The following is a 20,787-nucleotide window of genomic DNA, read 5'->3' on the forward strand; positions in this document are numbered from 1 at the left end:
ATATTTGAACTACATATACCTACATATACCCTAAGAATTTAATGGAGAATGGACTTTAAACACTGGAGTTAATTGAGAATGCATGCAAAGGGGGAAGCCCTGGCACGGCATACGTGATATAAAAGATATTCTTGTGTATGGCTATTTATTTGTGTGTTTATGATGGAAGCACTCCCGCCTAGAGCTCTCTTCTCAGTTATTCTAATAGAAATCTAGCAAACATATTTCACTTGATGATAAAAAGCAGTTCAACGAAGTAGCTTCAGAATTATTCGTAATCTATCTAAGGACTATATATTTTCGATAACTTGTATTATGAATTAAGCATGAGCTTGTTGCTCTTGGAGTATTACGAACTTAATTGCCTCGCATGTTTTGTGACACCCGCCCACACACTCACACACCAGCCTCCAATTGGAAATAGTTTCTCTAATTTCCAATTCAAAGCCCACCTATGCATAGATGAAAGTGTGCCCATACGCAGGCTGAGTGAGAGAGAGAGAGAGAGAGAGGAAGACCGAAGTGCAACTCCTGAGATTAATTGTCTGCTTTCATTGGCAACTGTTACCCATTTTCCCAATTTTCTCAGCCAGCGTCACGTGTCACAATTAAAGTGCGGCACCGGAGAGTGGAAATGTGAAAATGAAGGGCTGCCTGGCAATCCTGGCATGACAGCGTTTTATTTTTAAACTTCCGTTGAAGATACTCTGCGATCGCTGAGAACGGCATGGAGAAAGTGCATCGCATGGCAAAAGAAAAACAATATATAGATATATATACGTAGATGATAAATTAACTTAGAAAAGTCACGAGTGTCAGGGCGTGAGTGTAATAGCATGAAGTGTACACAAATGTCTAAGCATATAGAGTGGGTTCCATTGCGATATACATACATACATACACGATACTTAGGTGTGTGAATTTGTGTGTGTGTGTGTGTGTGTGTGTGGGGGCCTTGATTAATGCACTTGCAAGCCATTTGAGCTGCATGGCACGCCTTTTCAAGCCCACAGCCTGCCTCTAATAAAGTAATTTACTTTACTAAATAGTTGCCGGCAGCGTTTCACCTATGTATTTTGGCCAGGCTTTAACAAGATGTTGGCAACATGTTCTCCCTCCGACTGCCACCTAATATACCCCCCTCTAGCTCTGTCCGTTACGAAATTAGCATTTTAATTGAAATGTCACGCCGCTTGCCAAGTGCCAAATGCGTTTTGGGCCCAGCTTTGCTTTTGCAGCTTAGCCAGGCACGACACGCACCTTTTTCATAAATTTTTCTGGGTTCCCTCAATTTGTTATTCGGCCTGTCCGCATTGATGTTTTCATTTGAACGCGACTGATGAATGGCATTTCAGCAAATTTGCCAGAGAAAAAAAAAGAAACCATTCCAAAGTTTTCTAACTGCAGCCAATGCTCATGCTTCAGCTTCAATTTAATGCATTTGCTTGGGTTGTCTGTAGCTAGTTTCGGGGGAATGGATCGGAGCTTGATAAATGCCTGGCAGCAGAGACGCCAGGTAAAGTGCCAAATGTGAGTCAAGTTGAGTAAATTGCTTGTATTCATTAGTGTACTCAATCGAGTAGTCCATTAATCAACATATTCAATAAAAGTGTGTTTAACAGGTTTAAGATTTAAAAACAAATTTCAAAACATTTAAGCAGTTGTTGAATATAGTTTATGTCGAACTATACGAACTATAGGTGGAGGGGGCTGTGCAAAAGTGTGCGGCGAGGAAATTCATAAGCGTTTTTTCGGCTAATTAGACTGTTACCTTTGTGTTTGCATAACTTCGGCTCAGAACTTAGGTTGACATCTTAAATTTTAACGAGAAAGTAAGACTATTTCGGCACATCAAAAATTTAATACCCTTGTAGACATTTGGCATACGGTATACCAGTTAAACTTGCTGAGCTTCATCTTGGAAAGTAGAATATTATGCCATACAAAAACTCATTTTCGACCGATTCTTACTATATTTCTGTATAATAAAATGGTGGGTTCAAGATACCAGACAAACGGACCGCCGGACATGACTTTATCAACTCGGTTAATGCTGATATGGAATATATATACTTTATTTGTTCGGAGATATCTTTTTCTACACTTTACGCATTTCTGGACAAAATTATAATACCCTCTGCAAATATCATCTGTATAAAAAGGTAGACTCGGAAATCTGATATCTATCCCATGGCTAAGATTTCCTTAATCTATTTATTAATTGAAAAATATCCTATGTTTTTGTACCTGTGTATTTTGCCTGGAACCTGAAAAAATACTTTGAAATGGAACAAACAAATCTAATTATTGACAACTTATTACTAAATTTGAACCGGCGACTGTCCGCTTGTAAGTCCGACGCTCAGACACCTGTCACAGGCTCATGATGCCACGTTTGTAAATCATGTGATGTTTTTCATTCAAACTTTGAGCACCACTTCTCCCACTTGCGGGTCGAAATATATGTACGTCGATTTTACATATGTTAATAATATATTGATATTTTCCCATCTCTGGAGAGAGGTAAATACACACAAACACATGTGAAACAAGATGAGCATTAATGTTACTGAGCGGAGTAGTAAGCCTCAGAGACCATTGGGACTGAGACAGAAAACAAGCAAACACGCATGTGTGCGTATAGATCCAACTAGATCAGAGAGCAGCTGCACCAGCAGGAGCGTTAGTCCAACTAGAAACGTGCATAGTGTGGACACAAACCTCCCACGCTGATTAGCATTTTCCCAGCCTATTGTAAAACAAATACCAATTGATTGGGTTTATCATAAATAATAATGAATATCACCAATTCAATTGGGAAAAACAAGAAACAGACTCTGACAGTTGTACGGCAATTGGCTGGCTTCATTATCGCGCTGTCGGCGAAAGGTGACAGTCCTGAGAAATACAATTTTCCTGTTTTTCTGCCTCCTGTTTCCGCTCTCCTGTAACATCAGCTCTAATCACTTTGCAGTGAGCGTTGCCACACACACAAATGTTTCCACTTATGAGCTGCACTTTCCCCCAAAAACTGCGCCATTTGGTTGCCCATAATTATTATTTATAAATATAATACAATGCTCACGTGTTGCGGCTAAATCTTTGTGCCCCATGCCAAATGGATTTGTGTCCCCCTTTCCTGTCCGTCATCGCTGTGAGTTATGGTCTATGACTACCTCAACCTCAGCCCCTGTGCTCATCTCTTACCACAGGCAGCTTTCATTTCGTTTGGGCTGTGTTTTAGTCTCAAGCTATCTGGTGTTAATAAATTTTAACGTTTTATGCATAAATTAATTCGATTGCATATTAATTATAAGGGGGTTCCGTTATGTCGAGCAGGCATTATGTGCGGTAGCACAGGGTTTTATAATGTCATTATTTATAGAGCTACACGTGTTATGATCGCACCCCAGGGGCCAAAACTATTGATGTAAGGATTACGCGAGGTGAGCTACATTTCAAATTTATGGGGGCGAAAGAGTTGGGAATGTCGAAAGTAAATGTGTTTGCAATGGACTGCACCATTTTTTTGTTATATTCAATATTTTTATTTTCTAATTGGGGACTGATCGCTGTTCGAATAAAGAAATTTTAAAATATTGGTTGCATAGAAAAGGATAGAGAACTTGGATCGAGAGGAAATACGGACAAACTGACATGAATGGAACCTGTACAGTACGCTCTTGTTTATATTATTACTCTAAATATACAATTATTCTATTTACATGAATTTAATAAGCATAAAAGGCAACTTTTCCTGAAAGGGAATATTTTTCCGTTGTTTTTGCATAATGTGAGGGCATACTGTATATACAAGTATAGTATATATATATAATATATTGATAATTGGTATTATAAATGAAAGTGAAGTATGTACTTAAGCATGAGATATATATTAGAGTAGAGCAAAGTTGAGAAAATCTATCTTCGTTGATCTTGAGTCAAGATTTTAAAAATCTTACTCTAAGTTTCTTTAAATAGGGTTTCTGAAGTATTCGCTGTAAAACAGTTTTAAAATAACATTAAATATTCAATTGGAAATGAAAAATTATACAATTAAAATATGTTTTTAAAGCAAAAAAAAGATATACCTCAGTGGGGTTCGATCTGGAGTTCCTGGCTTATATAACGAGTTTTTGTTCTCATTTCTAGTAAATCGAGAGTTTTTTTTATTTCAAGATTAATTTTATTATTATTATTTGTATTTGGTTAAAGAATTTGTATGCTCATTTTCAGCATTTCGCCTTTATATCAAGTTTGAGTTTTATGAATCGAATTCCGGAACTTAATTTTTCTCTTTGTGTACGTTGATACCGAGTTACAACTAGATGTATCTTGGGGCCCCAATTGATGTCGCATGATCTATGCAGCAGCATCTTTCGCCTCATTGATTCAAATCGTATTCGTTTCGCGTCTATTGATTAACGCCTTGCAGGTTGCCCATAAATCTTGCCTAACTGCCAGCCACGAGTTATTTATATGTAAGTTTGTATATATAAATAGGTATATTGTGTGAATTTTTAATGCCTGAATTTCTTGTGCATTAGTTACACAATCGATTAGCTGCGCTAAATGTTCAATAAAAATGACTTATAACTAGGTTTATTCCCTTCTTTCTTTTGGACGTGTGTGTGCCACATGCTGCAGCTTGTGGCACATTCGAAAGCAGCCACTCAGAATCCACTTATTATATCAACAGTTTCTTTAAATAAAGTTTTCACTGCTTATTACATCAAAGATCGTTGCAGGTGAGCCTGTCTCTTGTGTTTATGTGTCCATTGTTCCCCATATCAAATGACCCAACTTTTATTTTCAAAAACTTTATGCCATTGTCTTCTCATTGTGGGTGAAAGTACTGCCAGAAACCGACTCGCATGAGTACGGTACGAACCTAGTATTACCTATGTCATTAATAACCCATTGAAAATTGTGTTAATTGTTTGGCCGGCCAGCAAAACAATTGCCAAATTACACCATCAATATCAACGAGAGTCTATATGCAAATATAAATGCCAAAAAATTGCTCTACTCGGAAGTGTTTGGATGTGGCATACCCTGTATCTGTTTTTATAGAGTAGGTATGCAAAATTACTGACAAAAATTTTTCCCAAAAATAACCCTTTGTTGTTTTTCTCAGGCTTGTTAAATATTTAAGATATATACACACTTAATTTGTTGTCTCTGGTTTCTGGTGTCGGACACGTCTACCTTTATCTATTTCATTACTACAGGGTATACGCAATACAAACTAAAAATAGCTTAAAAATTAGCTTAAAGCGCAACATCCGCCAAATGACCAAATGGTAAACAAGAAATACAAAAGTAAAGGCGAAATGTAAATTTAAATGTAAAATGTAAATGCAATTGGCAATTGCAGGCGCTCCGAGTGCGTTTAGTGCAACTTTATTTCGATTGCGAAATTCATACAATTGGCAACAACAACAATTACAACAACAACAACAACAGCAGTAACAGTTAGTGCAACAGCAACAAAAACAAATGTCCATATTTGCATTATGTGTAGCGGCCAAAAACAACGCATTTTGGCCAATTGCAATTGCAATACCAATTCGGTATTTATTGCCTGACATTTGCGCCAACGTGGGCCAAACAAACAAATGGAGGCGACCTGTCCCCATCCTGTCCTGTTCTGCGTGCCGCCCGATCAGCCGCAGGTCCTCCTCGCCTCCTCAGTCTACCTAGTTCCCGATCCGGCTAGTTAACATGTGTTTTTCTATGCCTTCTGCACCTGCGCACCGTCCAAATTTACAATTGCTGCCATTTTTGGATGCGCCAAAGATGAAGATGTCGACAGCATTGTTGTTATTGTTGTAGTTGTTGTTGTTTTTGTTGCTCTTGTGGCTGAAAGTGAAACGTGTAGCTTGTGGGGCCCGTCAATTGGCCAAGCAGTCAGCCAACAAACTGCCTCCATATACGTTGCATGTGTGTATGTATAAAGAGAGCGAAACGAGCTATGGAGGTCAGCGCTCATCGTGCGATTCTTGGAAGCCAGCGACATTACAAGCTGACAAACTGTTGGCCATAAAGCACCAACGAACAGTTCAACGGCAAAAAAAACAACAACAAAGAATCAAACAATTGAATGACCCGAAATACAGATACTTTAAATACCCTCTAAATAGAAGTTTGAATAATATTTTGGAATTGATTCTGTTTGAGTTTATCGGATAGATAAACATTTTTAGATTTCCTATTTCTAGTCATACCTATACGTCTGTCACCCACGCGACCTCTCAAACTCTCTCGCCCTCTCATTCTCTTAAGTTTTTGATTGTATTCCTTTTTGTGCCATGTCCGTAAACGATTATCGGACTTCAAAGTTCTTTGTTAGGCTGCGGTAAATTCTTACCAACGGTTCTTATAGAAAAGGAACTTTTCTTTCCAACTATTTACAAGTTTCTAGTTCAAGTGGACAGTACTTTCTGTAGAGTATGGAAAGCAGCACGCAACATTTCAAAGTTCAAAAGGAAACAAGCTGCACGAACTCAAAGTCAGCGCTGGAGACGAATTCAGAAAGAAGAAAAGAAAAAAAAGTTTCATTTAATTTTACAAGCGTACAAATTAAAAATGCCCAAGTCTGCGCTTTAATTAGTCAAACTCGCGCCAAAGCCCCAAAAGAGCCAAACAGGCGGCGACGCACGAACCAAAAAACCAAAAACAAAAACCGAAATGCGGCAAAAACATCAAGTCGAAATCGGAGTTGGAGCTGAAATTGAAGTTAAAGGCGGAGACCTGGCGACAACTTTGTCTGATTGCCGTGGCAACTTCTTGGTATTCCAGTAGGGGGAGAGCTGGTGCCGCTGGCGTGCGGCTGCCGGCATTGACTTCCGCTGCAGTTCAAATCCAAGCCCAAGTACAAGTCCGAAAACTTGGCCACTGGCCAGACGACACTTGTCAACGTTTTTAGTCTAATTTCATTCAGCGGCAGCGGCTGCGGCGGCGGCGGCGTGCCGTGACTTTGGAAATGAAAATGTTGTCCGAGATTTATGCGTCAAGTTTTCTTCAACTGAATCGTCAACGTCTGCCTGCCACTTGCCCCGTGTGACACAAGGCAGACGGGAGGTTTCGTTATTTTGGGGCTACATTTTACAACTATATTTCCAAATAAACTTGGTTGTTTGGCTTTTTATGATAGGCCCGCGATCTCAATCATAATTCTCTGGAACTTGTAAATGGAGTAACAAGTGAATATCGCCAGCCTCAACCATGCACTCGAGCCGAAGCTACTGAGGCAGCTCGCGTTTGTTCTGATTTCAATGGTTTATGGCCAATGGCTTCTATGAATTTCGCTGGCTCTCTTAGGCCGAAGAATGAGATATTACAGCGTGCGTTTAAATTAATTGCCCAAGATGCGAGCTCAGATTCACGAAACGTGACTCAAAACGGGGAGCCACAACCTGACGAGGAGCCAGAATGCCGACTACAAGTGATAACTTTTCAGCGATGCTGTTACCTAACCGTTGATAGATGGCGCCACATAAAAAAAATTTAGCACACAAGCGATTGGCAAATATCGTTGCTTTTTATAACTCTTGCATTTTAAATAGGCTTTAAGTGCCAACTATGCCAGGTTTATGAACGTAGCCACTTGATTAATAGCTAATTCAGCGATTTTTATACGCTTTTAGCGCGCCTGCCAACAGATGGCGCCACATGCCAAATGTGAGAGCTCAACACTGAATTACGAACTGAACTACAACCTGTCGCTGTTCGCCAAAACATATCGTTTTTCACTCTGTAATAGGTATTCGTTTTCTTCCCATGAAAAATTCTATCATCCTCTCTAGTTTTAACAATTTTCATCTAAAAAACCCAAACAAACGCCCGTATAGCACTTGTTGTGTGGGCGTTTGCACAACTTGTCTAAATGCATTTTTTTCCTACCGTTTTCGCTACCGTTGAAATTCACACGCATAGCGACAAATCAAAATTACGATTCTGAAGAAACAAATTCCACGAGCTGCTTTTGTTTGTGATAGAAATAATTGTTACAGCTTCATCCAGAGAGCCGCAGAGCCGGCCAGTTCCATTGTCCGGAGCACCCAAACAGGTAGTGAGTGAAAACTCAGCCTCTTATCGCTACTTTCAGTTTTGTGGGCTTTGTTTGGTCTCGTTTTTGTATTTTTGTTTTTCATCTCTTTCTGCGCCCCATTGATTTGCCATTTGAGAAGAAAGACAGCGCCGATTATAACCATATCCGTGGCAATCATTTGGTTTGTGTAAATTGTTTTTTGTATTCGTGTATCTCTCTCCGTGTGTGGCAGAGTGCAAATTGAAATTTCGGCTTAAAATCTGCGGCGGGAAAGCGGCTAAAATTTTCGAACGCATTGTGCGCGCAGTGCGTTGGGGTCAAGTGGCAAGCGGGCAAGTTTGTTGCTTAAGTCTTTCGTTTTTTTGTTGAATTTTGTTTCTTTTTTTTTGAGCGCTGTCAGCGCGCTTGTCAGCAAATTTGTTAAACAAACTGAAATAAAATAAAATGAAACGCAATTTTTGTACGTTTTTTTTCGGCCGTTTAATTAGTGGAGCAAGCATTTCGTTCTGCACAATTAAGGCGATGGTTTGCATTCAGCGAACAAAAAAATAATAACATAAAACAAGAATGAAAAAATGTAATAGCCAATCGAAGCTTGAATACCCTTACCAGATGTACTAAAAACATTAACTTTGTGGCAATTTGTTGACCTATCGATCTCGTATAGAAATACTTATATAAATGCATTAAAAGTCTTATAAAAATATTCTCAATCTTTTCTTAATCCATCGTTCCGAGCTAGTTCAGCATATAAGATCTGTAAGTCGTCTTGAAATGAGTTCCTTATTTTAAGATACCCTTGGCAAGGGCATAAAAAAGAAACCGAAAACAGCGTTTAAAGGCGGCGTCCGCTGTGATTAAATCAAAATGCGTGGACAGGGACAGGCAAACCAAATCTCTTGTAAGCCATAAACTGCAAACTCATATGGAACAGGAGCAGGCGCTGGAGTGGGAGGAGGTGGCGGCGGCGGCGGCGGCACAGGCTCTGCTCATGTCATTTAGCGCTTATTGTGTCTGCACGTCTGCTCGAGCTATGGCAGAGACTCGAGGCTCGTTTAACCCCTGAGTGGGCAGACGCGCCTGTCAACTTTGTGCCGTAAATTAAACCATAAAAACAACAACAGGGCAACAGCAGCGGCCAGTTTCCAAAAACAGAATATGCCTACATGTACAATATGCTTATATTCGAAATTTAAGTAAATACCGCAACGCACGCTACGTGAAAAATCAAAATATTTTCTGGCACGTCATGCTGCGGATGCGTTACGCTCCAATGATCCAATGCTCCAACGAGTCGTCACTTGCTGACTGACCAAAAACTCATTTCAGTTCAGTTCAGTTCATTTCATTTATTTTATCTGCCTTCCATTCGAGTGTCGTGCGACAAGTGCCGCAATTGAGTTGCCTGTAATTGTCAACAGACATTCGTATTGCCCTCCCCCGGTCCATCAACCCCTTCAAGAGACGGTGGGGAGGTGCCGCTGACTGGCCTGTCACCAAGCTAACCACAGCCATTGTCTAAACGAACAGGTGAAGTTGTTATTTTTTTTTTTTTTCGGTTTCAAGCAGTGAAATCGAGCGCAAAATTTTGGTTTTGTTTCGATCCCCTCGTCTGCCGTTGATTTATGGCCAACAATTTCAGCAATTTCATTTTATGTATAAAAGTATTTTTTCTTTATTTTTGTTGTTGTTGAATTTAATGACAACTGCTTTGCATGTCATTTCTGGCAAGTTGTTGGCTGTCACATGGCCACTGATAGCAGATAATTTGACTGTGCTTCAAGTGTTTGTCAGCTGAAAGTAGATTTATAGGCATAACTATCGAAAAAAAGAAAGTTTTTGGCTAATAATATTGTTGAGCTTATCTTAACTAGTTATTTAGTCGAAAATACAGCTCGAGATCAGGCAGTTCTACTATTCAGCAAGATTTAGTCAAAGTCTTCTCGTTCATAGAGTTAAGAGCAGTTTTACAATTCTTTAATTATAAAATAATTTGTCTTCTTATGTTGATGAAATAGTTACTTAACTTTTTTAATTGACACCTACTTGTTTGTTGGTTATTATATTTACATAAGATATAATCACCATTTACCTCGAACCAGGGCTAGTACAATAGGAAATAATAAATAGGACAATAGGAAATAAATTAAAATAAATATTACTATATTCTTATTATTTAATATAATGGATTTATGTTCCTTATCATAAAATTATAAACGTCATTCCAAATTACTTTTTCCAAATTGAGACGACCAAGTTCACTAACTGGACTTTTAAATATAATCTTTATCGGTTGCAAAAGAAAGTTTTATCTGTCGCATAAAAAGACAATAATTGGGAAAGACAGATATATTAAGCCATGAACTACGTATACATAAATATAAAAGTGAAAAGGTTAATTATGCTTAAATTAAAATAAATTTGATAACTTGTTTCGATTTGCCAATAAGAATTGCGAATAATTTTCGTAAATTGCGTAACTATTGAAGAGTCGTATATATTCGTTAGTTTCTTCACATTTGAAGAAGAATTAATGATTGATAAATAGAGTTTTCATAAGATGAACGTTAGGTGATTCGTTTTCTCTTTCTAAATTTACCCAAACTAGATTCCGTATTCCTTGCATTCGTGCGCTTTTGCAGAAATCGAAGCCATTTTAGCCCACTTTTTAGACACTTGGTTTCTCTGCCAATTTGTATGCCCTTTAAATAACTGACAACAAGAACAATAAAATTCGTTTTGATTTTACAAGTATTTCACTTTGATCTGCATTTTAAAAAATCACGAATTGAAAATGCGTGGGAACTCAATTTTTTTTGCGTGCGACGAGCAAAGTTTTATAACAAGAAATACACAAAAGTAACGAATGTAAATTGCAGGTAAGAAAAGCTGAAAAGCTAATCGCACAAATATAAAAGTGGGTATGACAATAAAAAAAGTTTCATTATTATTTCTTGTTTTATTTCATATACCCTGAACTCATTAAAAATGGTTTAAAAGGGTAGAATGGTTTTGTGCAAATGTATGTAAAAGGCAGATAGAAACATTTTCGATGCCAAAAGTATATATATTATTGATCAGCATTAATAGCAGAGACGATCTAGCCATGAAATAAAAAGAGCTAAGGACTCGATTTCGATTATTGTCTTACTTTTTACCATATTTCGGAGCTAGACCCACAAAATTTGGTATATAGAGTTTCGAATGCACAGATCAAGAATATTTATTTAATTGATTACCTCTTCCCATTCTCCATATATATATTTGTTGGGCCTTTGCTATTTACCCACACTCAGATGCCAAGTTTATACCCTGAAATTTTGTATATATAATTACCCAAGCTGTTCGAAGTCTAAAGTGGGGCTACGATGAGCCTATGGTATCTCCTAGTCGAGCATTTCCGACTAGAGTGCTAATACTTGTGTTTTGGCGGCGACCCACAAAATTCAAAAGTAAGCTAAAAACCAAAGCGTCGTTTATTGGGCAACTGTAATAAATTATCGAAAAACACGAAATGCGCACTAAAATATGGCCAGGAACAGTAACAACAATAACAACAGCAACAAAAATCCAGTTGTTGTCTATTAAAAAAGGGGCGATTTGTGCCAAAAATTCAAAGCTTAAGATTAGCATCGGACCGAAAATGAAATCATGCAAAAAAAATTTCCTAAAAAAAAAAAACAAGCGGCAGCAGCATCGATGAGCCGAGCTGAGGTGCGGGCCGGGAGCTGAAACTAGCGTGGATTCGAAACAGGTTCACACGCTACCAAGAATCCCAACGAGATCCCGAAACACACACACACACACGCATACACACATACGGTACAGTACGTTGATGAGCGCGCAGGGGGTCGCAGGAAGTGTAACTGAATCAGCCCTTTTACGGGTTAAGGCACTGAAACTTTGAATCTACCTGTGCGTGTGTATCTGTGAGATACATTTCGTTTAATTCTCTCTCTTTTTTGTGATGTTTTCTGTGTGTGTGTGCAGCAGCAACAAGTGAATGACAGGATAATCGTCCTGTGTACCTGTTTGCCTGTTTGTTTGCCTGCTGCCTGCGGTCTTTTGATATATATTTTTTGCTGTTTTTCTGTTTTGTTTTTGGCATGTGAACAACTCGCATAAAATCTCTTAATGTTTGCATTCTTATGCCGCTGTCGTCTCGTTTGATGCGTGATCTTGTTGATTATGCTGATGGCTGTGATCTGTCCCAGAGTTCCCAGTTTCTCATGCCCCCAGCAGGTTCCATTCACCGACTCAGTTCAGTGGCATTTTCGACAGTACAAATTTCTCGTTTACCATTTTTGAATACTCTGTACCCGTTGCAAATGGCTAAAACGGGTCTGATAAATTTGAGAAAACGTGTGTTTGCAGGCAAAAGGATCTAAAAAATTACACATATTCTTGATTTGAAAGACAAACTGAGTCTTCAGAGCGTCTTAATCGCTGAGATCTAAATCTAGGGATCTGAATTTTAAAATACATAATCCCCTATACCAAATGCCGTATCAGTCTAACATTGTTTTTCGATATCTACTAGATCGATAAATATCGATGGTCTGATTGACATGATTCCAAAGCAAAACACAAAGATATTTATGGTATGTAGGCTCTAGAATACTATATACAGGATAATAATATTTTACTCTTTGGATACGTTATCCGATTTCCTTGTAACGGCAGCCGGGCGCTGAGTTCAGGGTATTTTTTTGTCGGGCATTTCCAATTAGAGCCTTTTACTCGTTTTTTTTTTCAGTTTTTATTTTCAATTTTTTGGTTTTCTGCTTTTTGGCTCATTGCTTTTGTATGCAAGAGTGTGAAATTTTTGCTTGTTGTTTGCTTCATGGAAATTGCCTATGCCTTGGAATTTGTGGGAACAAGTGCAGCACACGGCACACACACACATTCGAGCATGTTACGTGCCCTTTCTGTACGATTGCCAAGAGAACACCCGCAGGCGAGAGCGTGTGAATTTCGCACTGTATGATTTTATTTTTCCTTTTTACAAGCTTATTTTTATATCTTCGCATTTCTGAGTATAGTTAGTGATTGAAAACTGCTTTTATATAAATGGGCCTTTGGGTAGACACTCTAATTTAAGCGAAGTTGACGTTAGTCAGTTAACTGCGTTCAAAAATATGGTAGAATTCGAAATGTTCGTATGTTCATATGTATATTTTCTTGTGAGAAATCAAGATATGCAAATGTAGTCTTATGCACGTAGAGCTCCAATTAGACTAAAAAATGTGCATACACTTTATGAACCATATTCAAATTTCCTCTTTGATATGTGATGTATGTGATATATGATATATCAATTATAATTACAAAATACCCAGAAAATACCCATGGCAAGCAATTCAAAAAGTACATAAAACTCCTGTTTTTAAAATATATTGATAACAAAAGAATTTGTACTATTAGTAGTATAATTATTTATTGATTATATTGATAAAATGTAAAGTCTGACTCTCTGCTTTTAGAAACCAAGGCACCTTTCTTAGGAAAGAGTAGAGTAAAGTATTTCGTAGTTGGGAGCTTTCAAATTCATTGATCCCATTTTTCATGAAAATTCCCAAATTTATATTATATTTATTGGCTCACTCCAAATAATGGACAATTTACCTTAAATGTTAATAAGTTATTAAGACCCCTTACATATTTATATATACACCCTGATATCCGTCTGTCTGTCCGTATGTATGAATACGTAGGTCTTTTTATAGCCTATAGCTTGCCCCGCTTGCAAACAATAAATATCGATATCGAAATCATGTGCAAGTCGCAGATCTTATAAGAGCTAAAGACACAGCATATTTGTGTGGATTCTCTAAGTATAAGCATTCGAGAACTTCTAAATCATTCTTATTTGCTTTAAATGGATATATCCAATTATACAGGATAAATGGAATCTAAAAGATTGCAACATTTTATTAAACATATCTCTGTTTGTTCCGCTAGCTTTAAGCTTTTATTTAAGTTCACTAAATATAAAAATGTTGTCATATATTTTATACATATATCTGCTGGGTATAAGCAAGTCACTGAGTGGGCATCCCTTCGAATGTGAACCAGTTATATATGTAGTCAGACTTATCTCACTGCCTGGCAGTTTTAGCCATATGGTCAAGGTAAATCTCCTTGCACACTTCTCGCTCCATTTAATTAACATTCCAGCAACCTGCTCAGGTTTTTGTGTGTTTATGTGCCCTAAAGTGCTGTCACCTTAACTCGCACGCATCATGATTTATAATCCTGCAGCAAACAAAATTAAATAATAAAACTGAAAAAAAAAAATACATACAATCTGTAACAAAATGCGCCACGTACAGACGCTTCTCATATTGGAGGAACATCGGGCTGCGCATGCGCAATAAATTCGGTTTTTATGACACCTGACAAAATACGCAGCAGCCGATGCTGTAGTTGCCGCTGGAGTTGCTGGAGTTGAAGTTGCGGCCGCTTCAGTGGAAAATTGTTTAATGACTAATGGCAGTCGCCAGCGGTTGGGCTGGGGTTGGGGTTGGGGTTGGGGTATATATGCGCACACATGTATGCATGTGTATGGGACGCCTTCTGCCGTACGTTTATTGCCCTGTGTCTATTGAAGATTAATTTCATTTACACAACTTCATCGCCTTGGCCGGGCTTAACACTTTGTTGCCGCTGTTGCCGGCTGCTGCTGCTGCTGTTGCGTTTTGAAGTTAATAAAGCCATAAATATTGTCTTTGGGGGCTGTGCACGGATTTTGGTTTCGCTGTAAGACGCCGTAATACGCAACAGTCGGAGCAACAGCAGCTACACCAGCAGCAGCGTGTCTGGAGCGGCACAAATCGTTACGTGTCGATAGTTTTTTATGGCTCCTTTGTGAGTGCCTAGTGGTGGCCAGCGACCAGTCGCGTCTAGGCGGAGCATATGCCGCAGATTAGAAACGGAGCTGATATTTTATGAGGAAGCAAATTGCATCAGCAAGTGAAACTTAACATGTCCATGGGAGGAGCTTAATTTTATTAACTAACGAAAACGAACTTTTGAAAGCACTGAAAAATCAATTTAAACGCATAAGAGAAAAATATCCCATTAAACACTACGACTAATCATACTATCATTTTATAGAACCTAATCGAACTTTACATTTTTGTTTGCTCCAGCTTATATGTTACCCTTATATCTAAATCCCACTAAAATCATTTTACTGTCCAAATACCATAAAAATATTTTTAATAAAATTTTATAGCTAGTTTCTAAGTTTGTACAGCTTAACATATGTTTAAAACAGATTTCTTAACTTTGGCATCAAGTTGTACAAGAAACCTTCCTATATCTTCCTGACATTAGCAATGTGTTTATCACATTAGAGGGCTGGTGTCGTGGCCTTCGATACATAAATAATAATTAAATAATTTTTTTTATTTTGATTAAAGGAATATGCTGTTGCATTTCTTTTAAACTTTTATGGCCTTCGAAATTTAAACGTGCACTTCATTCATATTGGGAGTTAACTTGATGTTTCTTCCAAATTTTATTTATGAAAGTAGAAACATTAAAGCTTTACCAAAGTATTTTACATTCTAATCTTAAGATATTATGTAAATGCCAAAGATTAAATATGTTGTTAATCTTTACATAGATCCATTCTAATCTTATTCCTAAGAATCCGTCAAGCCCAACGCAACATCAAATCTTTCCTATTCCGCTTTTTAATTTCTTATAGTTTTTCAATCATTATTTATTGATAATTTTTTATTATTTTTAGTTTATTTATTATAAATATATTTTGCAATTTCCATAAAATCTTTTTTAAATAAATTGTGTCACAATTTTTATTTAAAATCAAAAAAGTAATAAAATCTTACTAGAATTACAATATAAACAGATTTAAATTGATAGACACACTTTCTCGTAAACCATGAAATATATGCTCTGAATCACTAGGCTTATTCTAAGGAATATTTATTTTCGACTCATTACAAGTTGTTGGAAATATTCCCCCGTTATTCGCGTTGCACGAAATGTAGCACAATGTGTGGCAAGTTTGTGCTGTAAATAGCTTTCGACAAATTGAAACGCCTTCAGATAGTCCAGTCAATGCCTGTGTAAGCTAAAAAAAATATGTAACTAGACGACAGGAAAGATGTTTTCATGTGCTTAATGGGCACCTTATCGGGCCACAAGTGTGTAAATATGAGCAACAGATAAAATGGGAGACGAGCAGCAATCAATACACACAATTCCCGTAAGGTTTATCCGGGCCAATGCAAACAAATGAACACATGAGCATATGAAAAGGTGCTTCACACTTTTATAGCCCAGCGATCGGAGTATTGGCACAGCTGCTACTTTATAAAGACTTCGGCGATCGGAACGGAGCACAGACCAGGGCAGAACAGGCGACGACCTTATGCAAAAAAGGTGCAACATTTTCCAAATACAAAAGCAACTCTTTGTTGTTGCTCTTATACAAACACTCAGATATCATAATACACACACACACATACATTGCGAACGAGGTGCGCCCTAACGGAACGTTGTCGAGTGCTTAGGTTTGGGGTGTATCAATAGTTATCTGTGTGTGTGTGTGCTGGCATTCGGCTTCCTGCCCAGCGTGAGGTTGTGCTATGCAAATACACCTTGCATACTAGCGAGTCGCCTTCTTCCGGCCGGAAAAGTGATCTATACTCAAGTGGCGATGGTTTAGTTGGGGGTGGTTTCAACATAAGGGGGCATGTTGTGTGTATCTCGAACTTTTCCTGTCTACCTGTCAAGTTAACGCCTGACGGCACAAGCGCCCGATAAGTGGGCAAGCGAGCGTCGAGCAGCTGGGAGAGGGTCCTTAAAAAGGGATACGATGTATGCATATGCAGGAGCTAAGCCTGCAACAGGGCTAGGGGTCTAGCATAGGGGTGGGTAGCTTTGCCGACAGGTGTGTCAAAAAAAAATAATAAAAATAGACGCACTCGAAATTTGTTTAGACATTAACTGAATGATTATCTAACAACAGAACTATTCAGACTGCCTCAAAAGTACAGTTTTCATATGACTATGCAGGCCTACCTTGTAATATTGTATAGAAAAAAAAATTGAAAATAAGTATGCTATAAAATATGATTAAAACTTCGTAACAATTTGAATGCACTTATTAAAAATACCCGACTTATAATATATTTAACTAATCATCATCCTTAAGAAAAGACACTTGAAGCAGGAAAATGTAGACGTCTTTTATATCACAGAGGGAGTTAGGGATTTCGTAATAAAATGCCAATGAACTGAAATGGCTACATTCTGTTCTTTTAGAAATAACACGTTTAAAGAGTATTTTTAAATTAAATTTATTATTACTAAGTTAAGTTAGACTGTTTCAGATTATTTTTTGATGAAGTTTTGCTTTTACTTCAGCCTAGTAGGAATCGAATTCTAAAAAGAATATTAATATATTAATATATTATTATAATATTAAGTATAGGATTTAGTTACTTTAGAGCCCTATGGCTCACGTCTAAGACATCCTAGAGCCTTTTGAGCATTTCATAATTTTTATACCAAGCTTCTTATTTTTATAGACTATAATTTCTGATATGCTAATTGTGTTCAGGCCTAGCTCTATTTCTTAACTCACTACAAAACTGCGTAGATAATTTCTAATTAGATATGTGGAATGGTGACTCGTTACTTAATCCAAAATGCCATCAATTACACGAAAATTAATGCTACTACAATTGGTGGCCACAGCACGAACCGCACGCATGCCCGTCCATGCCCCGTCCAAGGGTTACGTGAGCGCCCAATTTCGAAGTGAGACTTGGCGCACGGCTTCAATTGAAGTTCAATTGGAGACGCGTAGATGATTGTGTCGCCCTAAGCCGCGCTTTGATTTTATTGCCAGCACTTAACATAATGAGCGGCACGATAAGATCACGTTTCCTCCTCCAAAGCGACGACGCCGACAGTTGGCGACTAGCGCATGCGCATATGCTTCCTGTCTGGGTTAACGTTGCCGGCCGGATATTCCTTTAAGTACTCCTCCGCGTTGTCGGCGTCGTCGTCGTTGTCGTTGTCGTCGTCGTCGTCCCCGTCTGCGTCTGCAATCAGTGCACAAAAGTTCAAAGTGCATGGGTAGAATAAATGAATTTTTATGGAGCTCCATTGAAATGCCAAGTGCAACAGCAATAGCAGCAGCAACAGCAGCAGCAGCTGATTGAACAAAGGACACACCACCTGTTTCCTTGGGCTTTTGTTCTGATTTATTTGAAAGGAAGTTCATTGAACTGACTGAATATGGCTGTAATTGGAATCGTAACGCGCGTGTGTGCCAAGCAGCCCAGAGACACGTCTAATCCCCCCTCTATCCCACTCTCTCACTGTCTCTGCCTGTCCTCCTGCTCTACCACTTGTACGTCAAATAGGCATCGTAGAGCAGCTTTGACTTGTTGTAGCGCTTCTCCTCCTCCATGAACTGTATAATATCCTTCACGTTCATGTGCTTGATGCGTATGATGAACGAACGCTGCGGCGGCTGAGCAGCTCCAGATGTTAGCTGACCTCCAGCACCACCAGGACCGATTGGTTTCCGTGCGCCCAACGCCATGAGAGCCGTACTATTCGTGGACTCCAGACGCATTTCGTTTTCACCCGAGTTGTTGGTGCGATTGCGCTGCAGTTTCATCCAGCGCCTGTTGGAATTGTTGGAATTGTTATCATATCAAAATGGAATAAATATGAAACTCTATCTATATCTAGACTACCTGCGGTGCCCGTAGGCGGAATCGTCATCCGAACAGCCATAGTCGGCCACCTCGCGATCGTTGAGAAACATCATTGTGGTGCGCATATTATGCTGCACCACGCAACGCGGATCGTTATAGAGATTGTTGCCCGAGCGATGTTCGCATAGCTCGATGACGGTCCGCACCAGGTACTTCAAGTACGTCTCCACGGCTGAAAGAAGCGCATCCACGAGCTCGTCCTTGAAATCTTTAGAAATGCCTTCTAGAATGCAATACTTGAGCAGTGTCTTTTCAATAACCTTTGGCTCAAAGAACGATGGACGTGGCATGTCCGAAAATTTGGGTCCCACAATTGCCTTCTTGCCCGAGCCTTGCCTTTGGTCATCGCTGATGTCGGGCACAATGAGATGCTCAATGATGAGCAGCCTGCCAGCGTAGGGCTGCATGGGCACTTCAATGGGATAGCTGGACATGTTCCACCCCGACAAATATCTGCCAAAGAGAAACACAACTTGTAAGTTCCACAAAGCAGCTGCCCAGTGCAAAGCTATGCCCATGGCACGCGTCTGCACCTTTGCTATGTTCAAGTGCATAATAGAAGGCAACATATGCCAGCATGATCCTTACCGGTCGAGTGCACGATCAGTGACCGCAACACTGCCCACTCGCGCAACAGCACTTGTTCCTCTCCAGTGCACTGTGCACTCAACCTGCCCACACATCTGCAACAGGAGCGAGGACATGTTATGCAAAGTGCACAGGAATGCGACAGGAAGGTGGTTGGTGGTGGTGGTGGTGCTGGTGCTGGTGCTAGTGACTGGAGTTTCTGGCGTGCTGGTGGCACGAGCGACTAATTATTCAAATTGTGAGCATGATGGAATGCTAGAACTAGGACAAACGACCCACCGATCGACCGACCGACCGGTCGGGGTAAGCGGATATTAAACAACGGCGCGCGACACTCGTCTGTCGCACGTCGCACGACGCAAGTCTCAGGTCTCGCCCGTCCTGCACATTTCCGCGCACCACTGACTTTCGGTGCCCAAAAGGACGGTCCAGTCCAGTCGAGTCAGTCGAGAGTCGTGTCTATGAGGGTGCTTGGGCGCATATTAAGCCAGGCATTACCTGTGCTCGCCTGTGTTTTGACATGTTGTTACCCCTAGCTAGAAATTTATTAGAAATTCTGGTCAAGGTGCCACCGGAGCCGACGGCTCATGTGTTTCGCCTTTGTCGCTAATGTCGCCGCCGTCTGTCGCCCGGACGAGTCGCTCTGCTCCCGAACAGGTTCATTACGCGTGCCGTCGCAGTGCCAGCTACGAGGCGTTGACCTAATTATGCATTTTCTTTTTTAATTATTTTTGTTTCAAGTCTTCTGTGCGTTGGGCCAACTTTCATGAGGGTAGCTGCGGGTTACTTACCCAAGTTCTTCGCCTATGCAAGGTGCGCAGTCTTATTCTTATTTTATATTTGGTGTGCATAAATTGAAAATAGCAAGAATTAAAAATATTACCTTTTGTTTCTAATCACTTAAAAAATGTATAAAAACTCTAATGGCAAAGCAATTTTACTCTGACTCTAGCCGTTGGCATTTTTCAACACTACTTTGTATACCCTTGTAATAGTTATTTTAACTTTTTCATGAAATGTGTGCTTAGGCGGGGATGCCTCCAACCTCAGAAAGTGTTTATAATCGTGATAAGTCAACTCGACCATCTCTTACCTTCAGCTGCCGTCATGAAATTTTGAATATGTCTGTCTTTCAGATCGGACAACTGCATCATATGCCTAGCTGCCACGTAGTTTATGTATTATTAAACTTGGTATTTTAAATTTTTACTATGTTCCTTACATAGCAGCAACATTTTATTTGCATCTGACAACGATATAGCCCGAATAGCCCAATGCGCTAAATCGGTTTAAGAATGAAAACCTTTATATCGTTACTTGTAAACTATGAAAGCAATTGGTTGGAAATAAAACTTATATGAAAAGTAATTTTTGACAGTA

The 20,787-nt window shown here is 39.2% G+C and overlaps 1 protein-coding gene across 2 annotated transcripts; it reads right to left on the minus strand.

Annotated features, from left to right (window-relative positions):
- Positions 1-18,274: 18,274 nt before the first annotated feature.
- On the minus strand, positions 18,275-20,382 carry nht (no hitter). 2 transcript variants are annotated; one of them, XM_064679283.1, is made up of 3 exons: positions 20,291-20,382; positions 18,799-19,272; positions 18,275-18,726 (listed from the first exon to the last, which is right to left on the minus strand). In XM_064679283.1, the coding sequence occupies exons 2-3, from the start codon at positions 19,251-19,253 to the stop codon at positions 18,438-18,440; spliced, it is 744 nt and encodes a 247-aa protein (XP_064535353.1). In that variant the 5' UTR covers positions 19,254-19,272; positions 20,291-20,382; the 3' UTR covers positions 18,275-18,437. The 2 variants fall into 2 exon arrangements, with proteins under 2 accessions (XP_064535353.1, XP_064535352.1); XM_064679282.1 differs by having other exon boundaries at positions 20,199-20,326.
- Positions 20,383-20,787: the final 405 nt, after the last annotated feature.

Source organism: Drosophila montana, unplaced genomic scaffold (assembly GCF_035044405.1).
Source record: "Drosophila montana isolate Dmon_TW-CO22-7 unplaced genomic scaffold, ASM3504440v1 contig_1_1, whole genome shotgun sequence".
In the NCBI taxonomy this organism is placed as follows: domain Eukaryota; kingdom Metazoa; phylum Arthropoda; class Insecta; order Diptera; family Drosophilidae; genus Drosophila; species Drosophila montana.

Excerpts from the sequence above, each read along its gene's own strand:
- nht (XM_064679283.1), bottom strand. The coding sequence starts at position 19,253 with ATGTCCAGCTATCCCATTGAAGTGCCCATGCAGCCCTACGCTGGCAGG. Across the intron at positions 18,727-18,798 it reads TCCGCCTACGGGCACCGCAG|GCGCTGGATGAAACTGCAGC; the intron begins GTAGTCTAGATA and ends CAATTCCAACAG.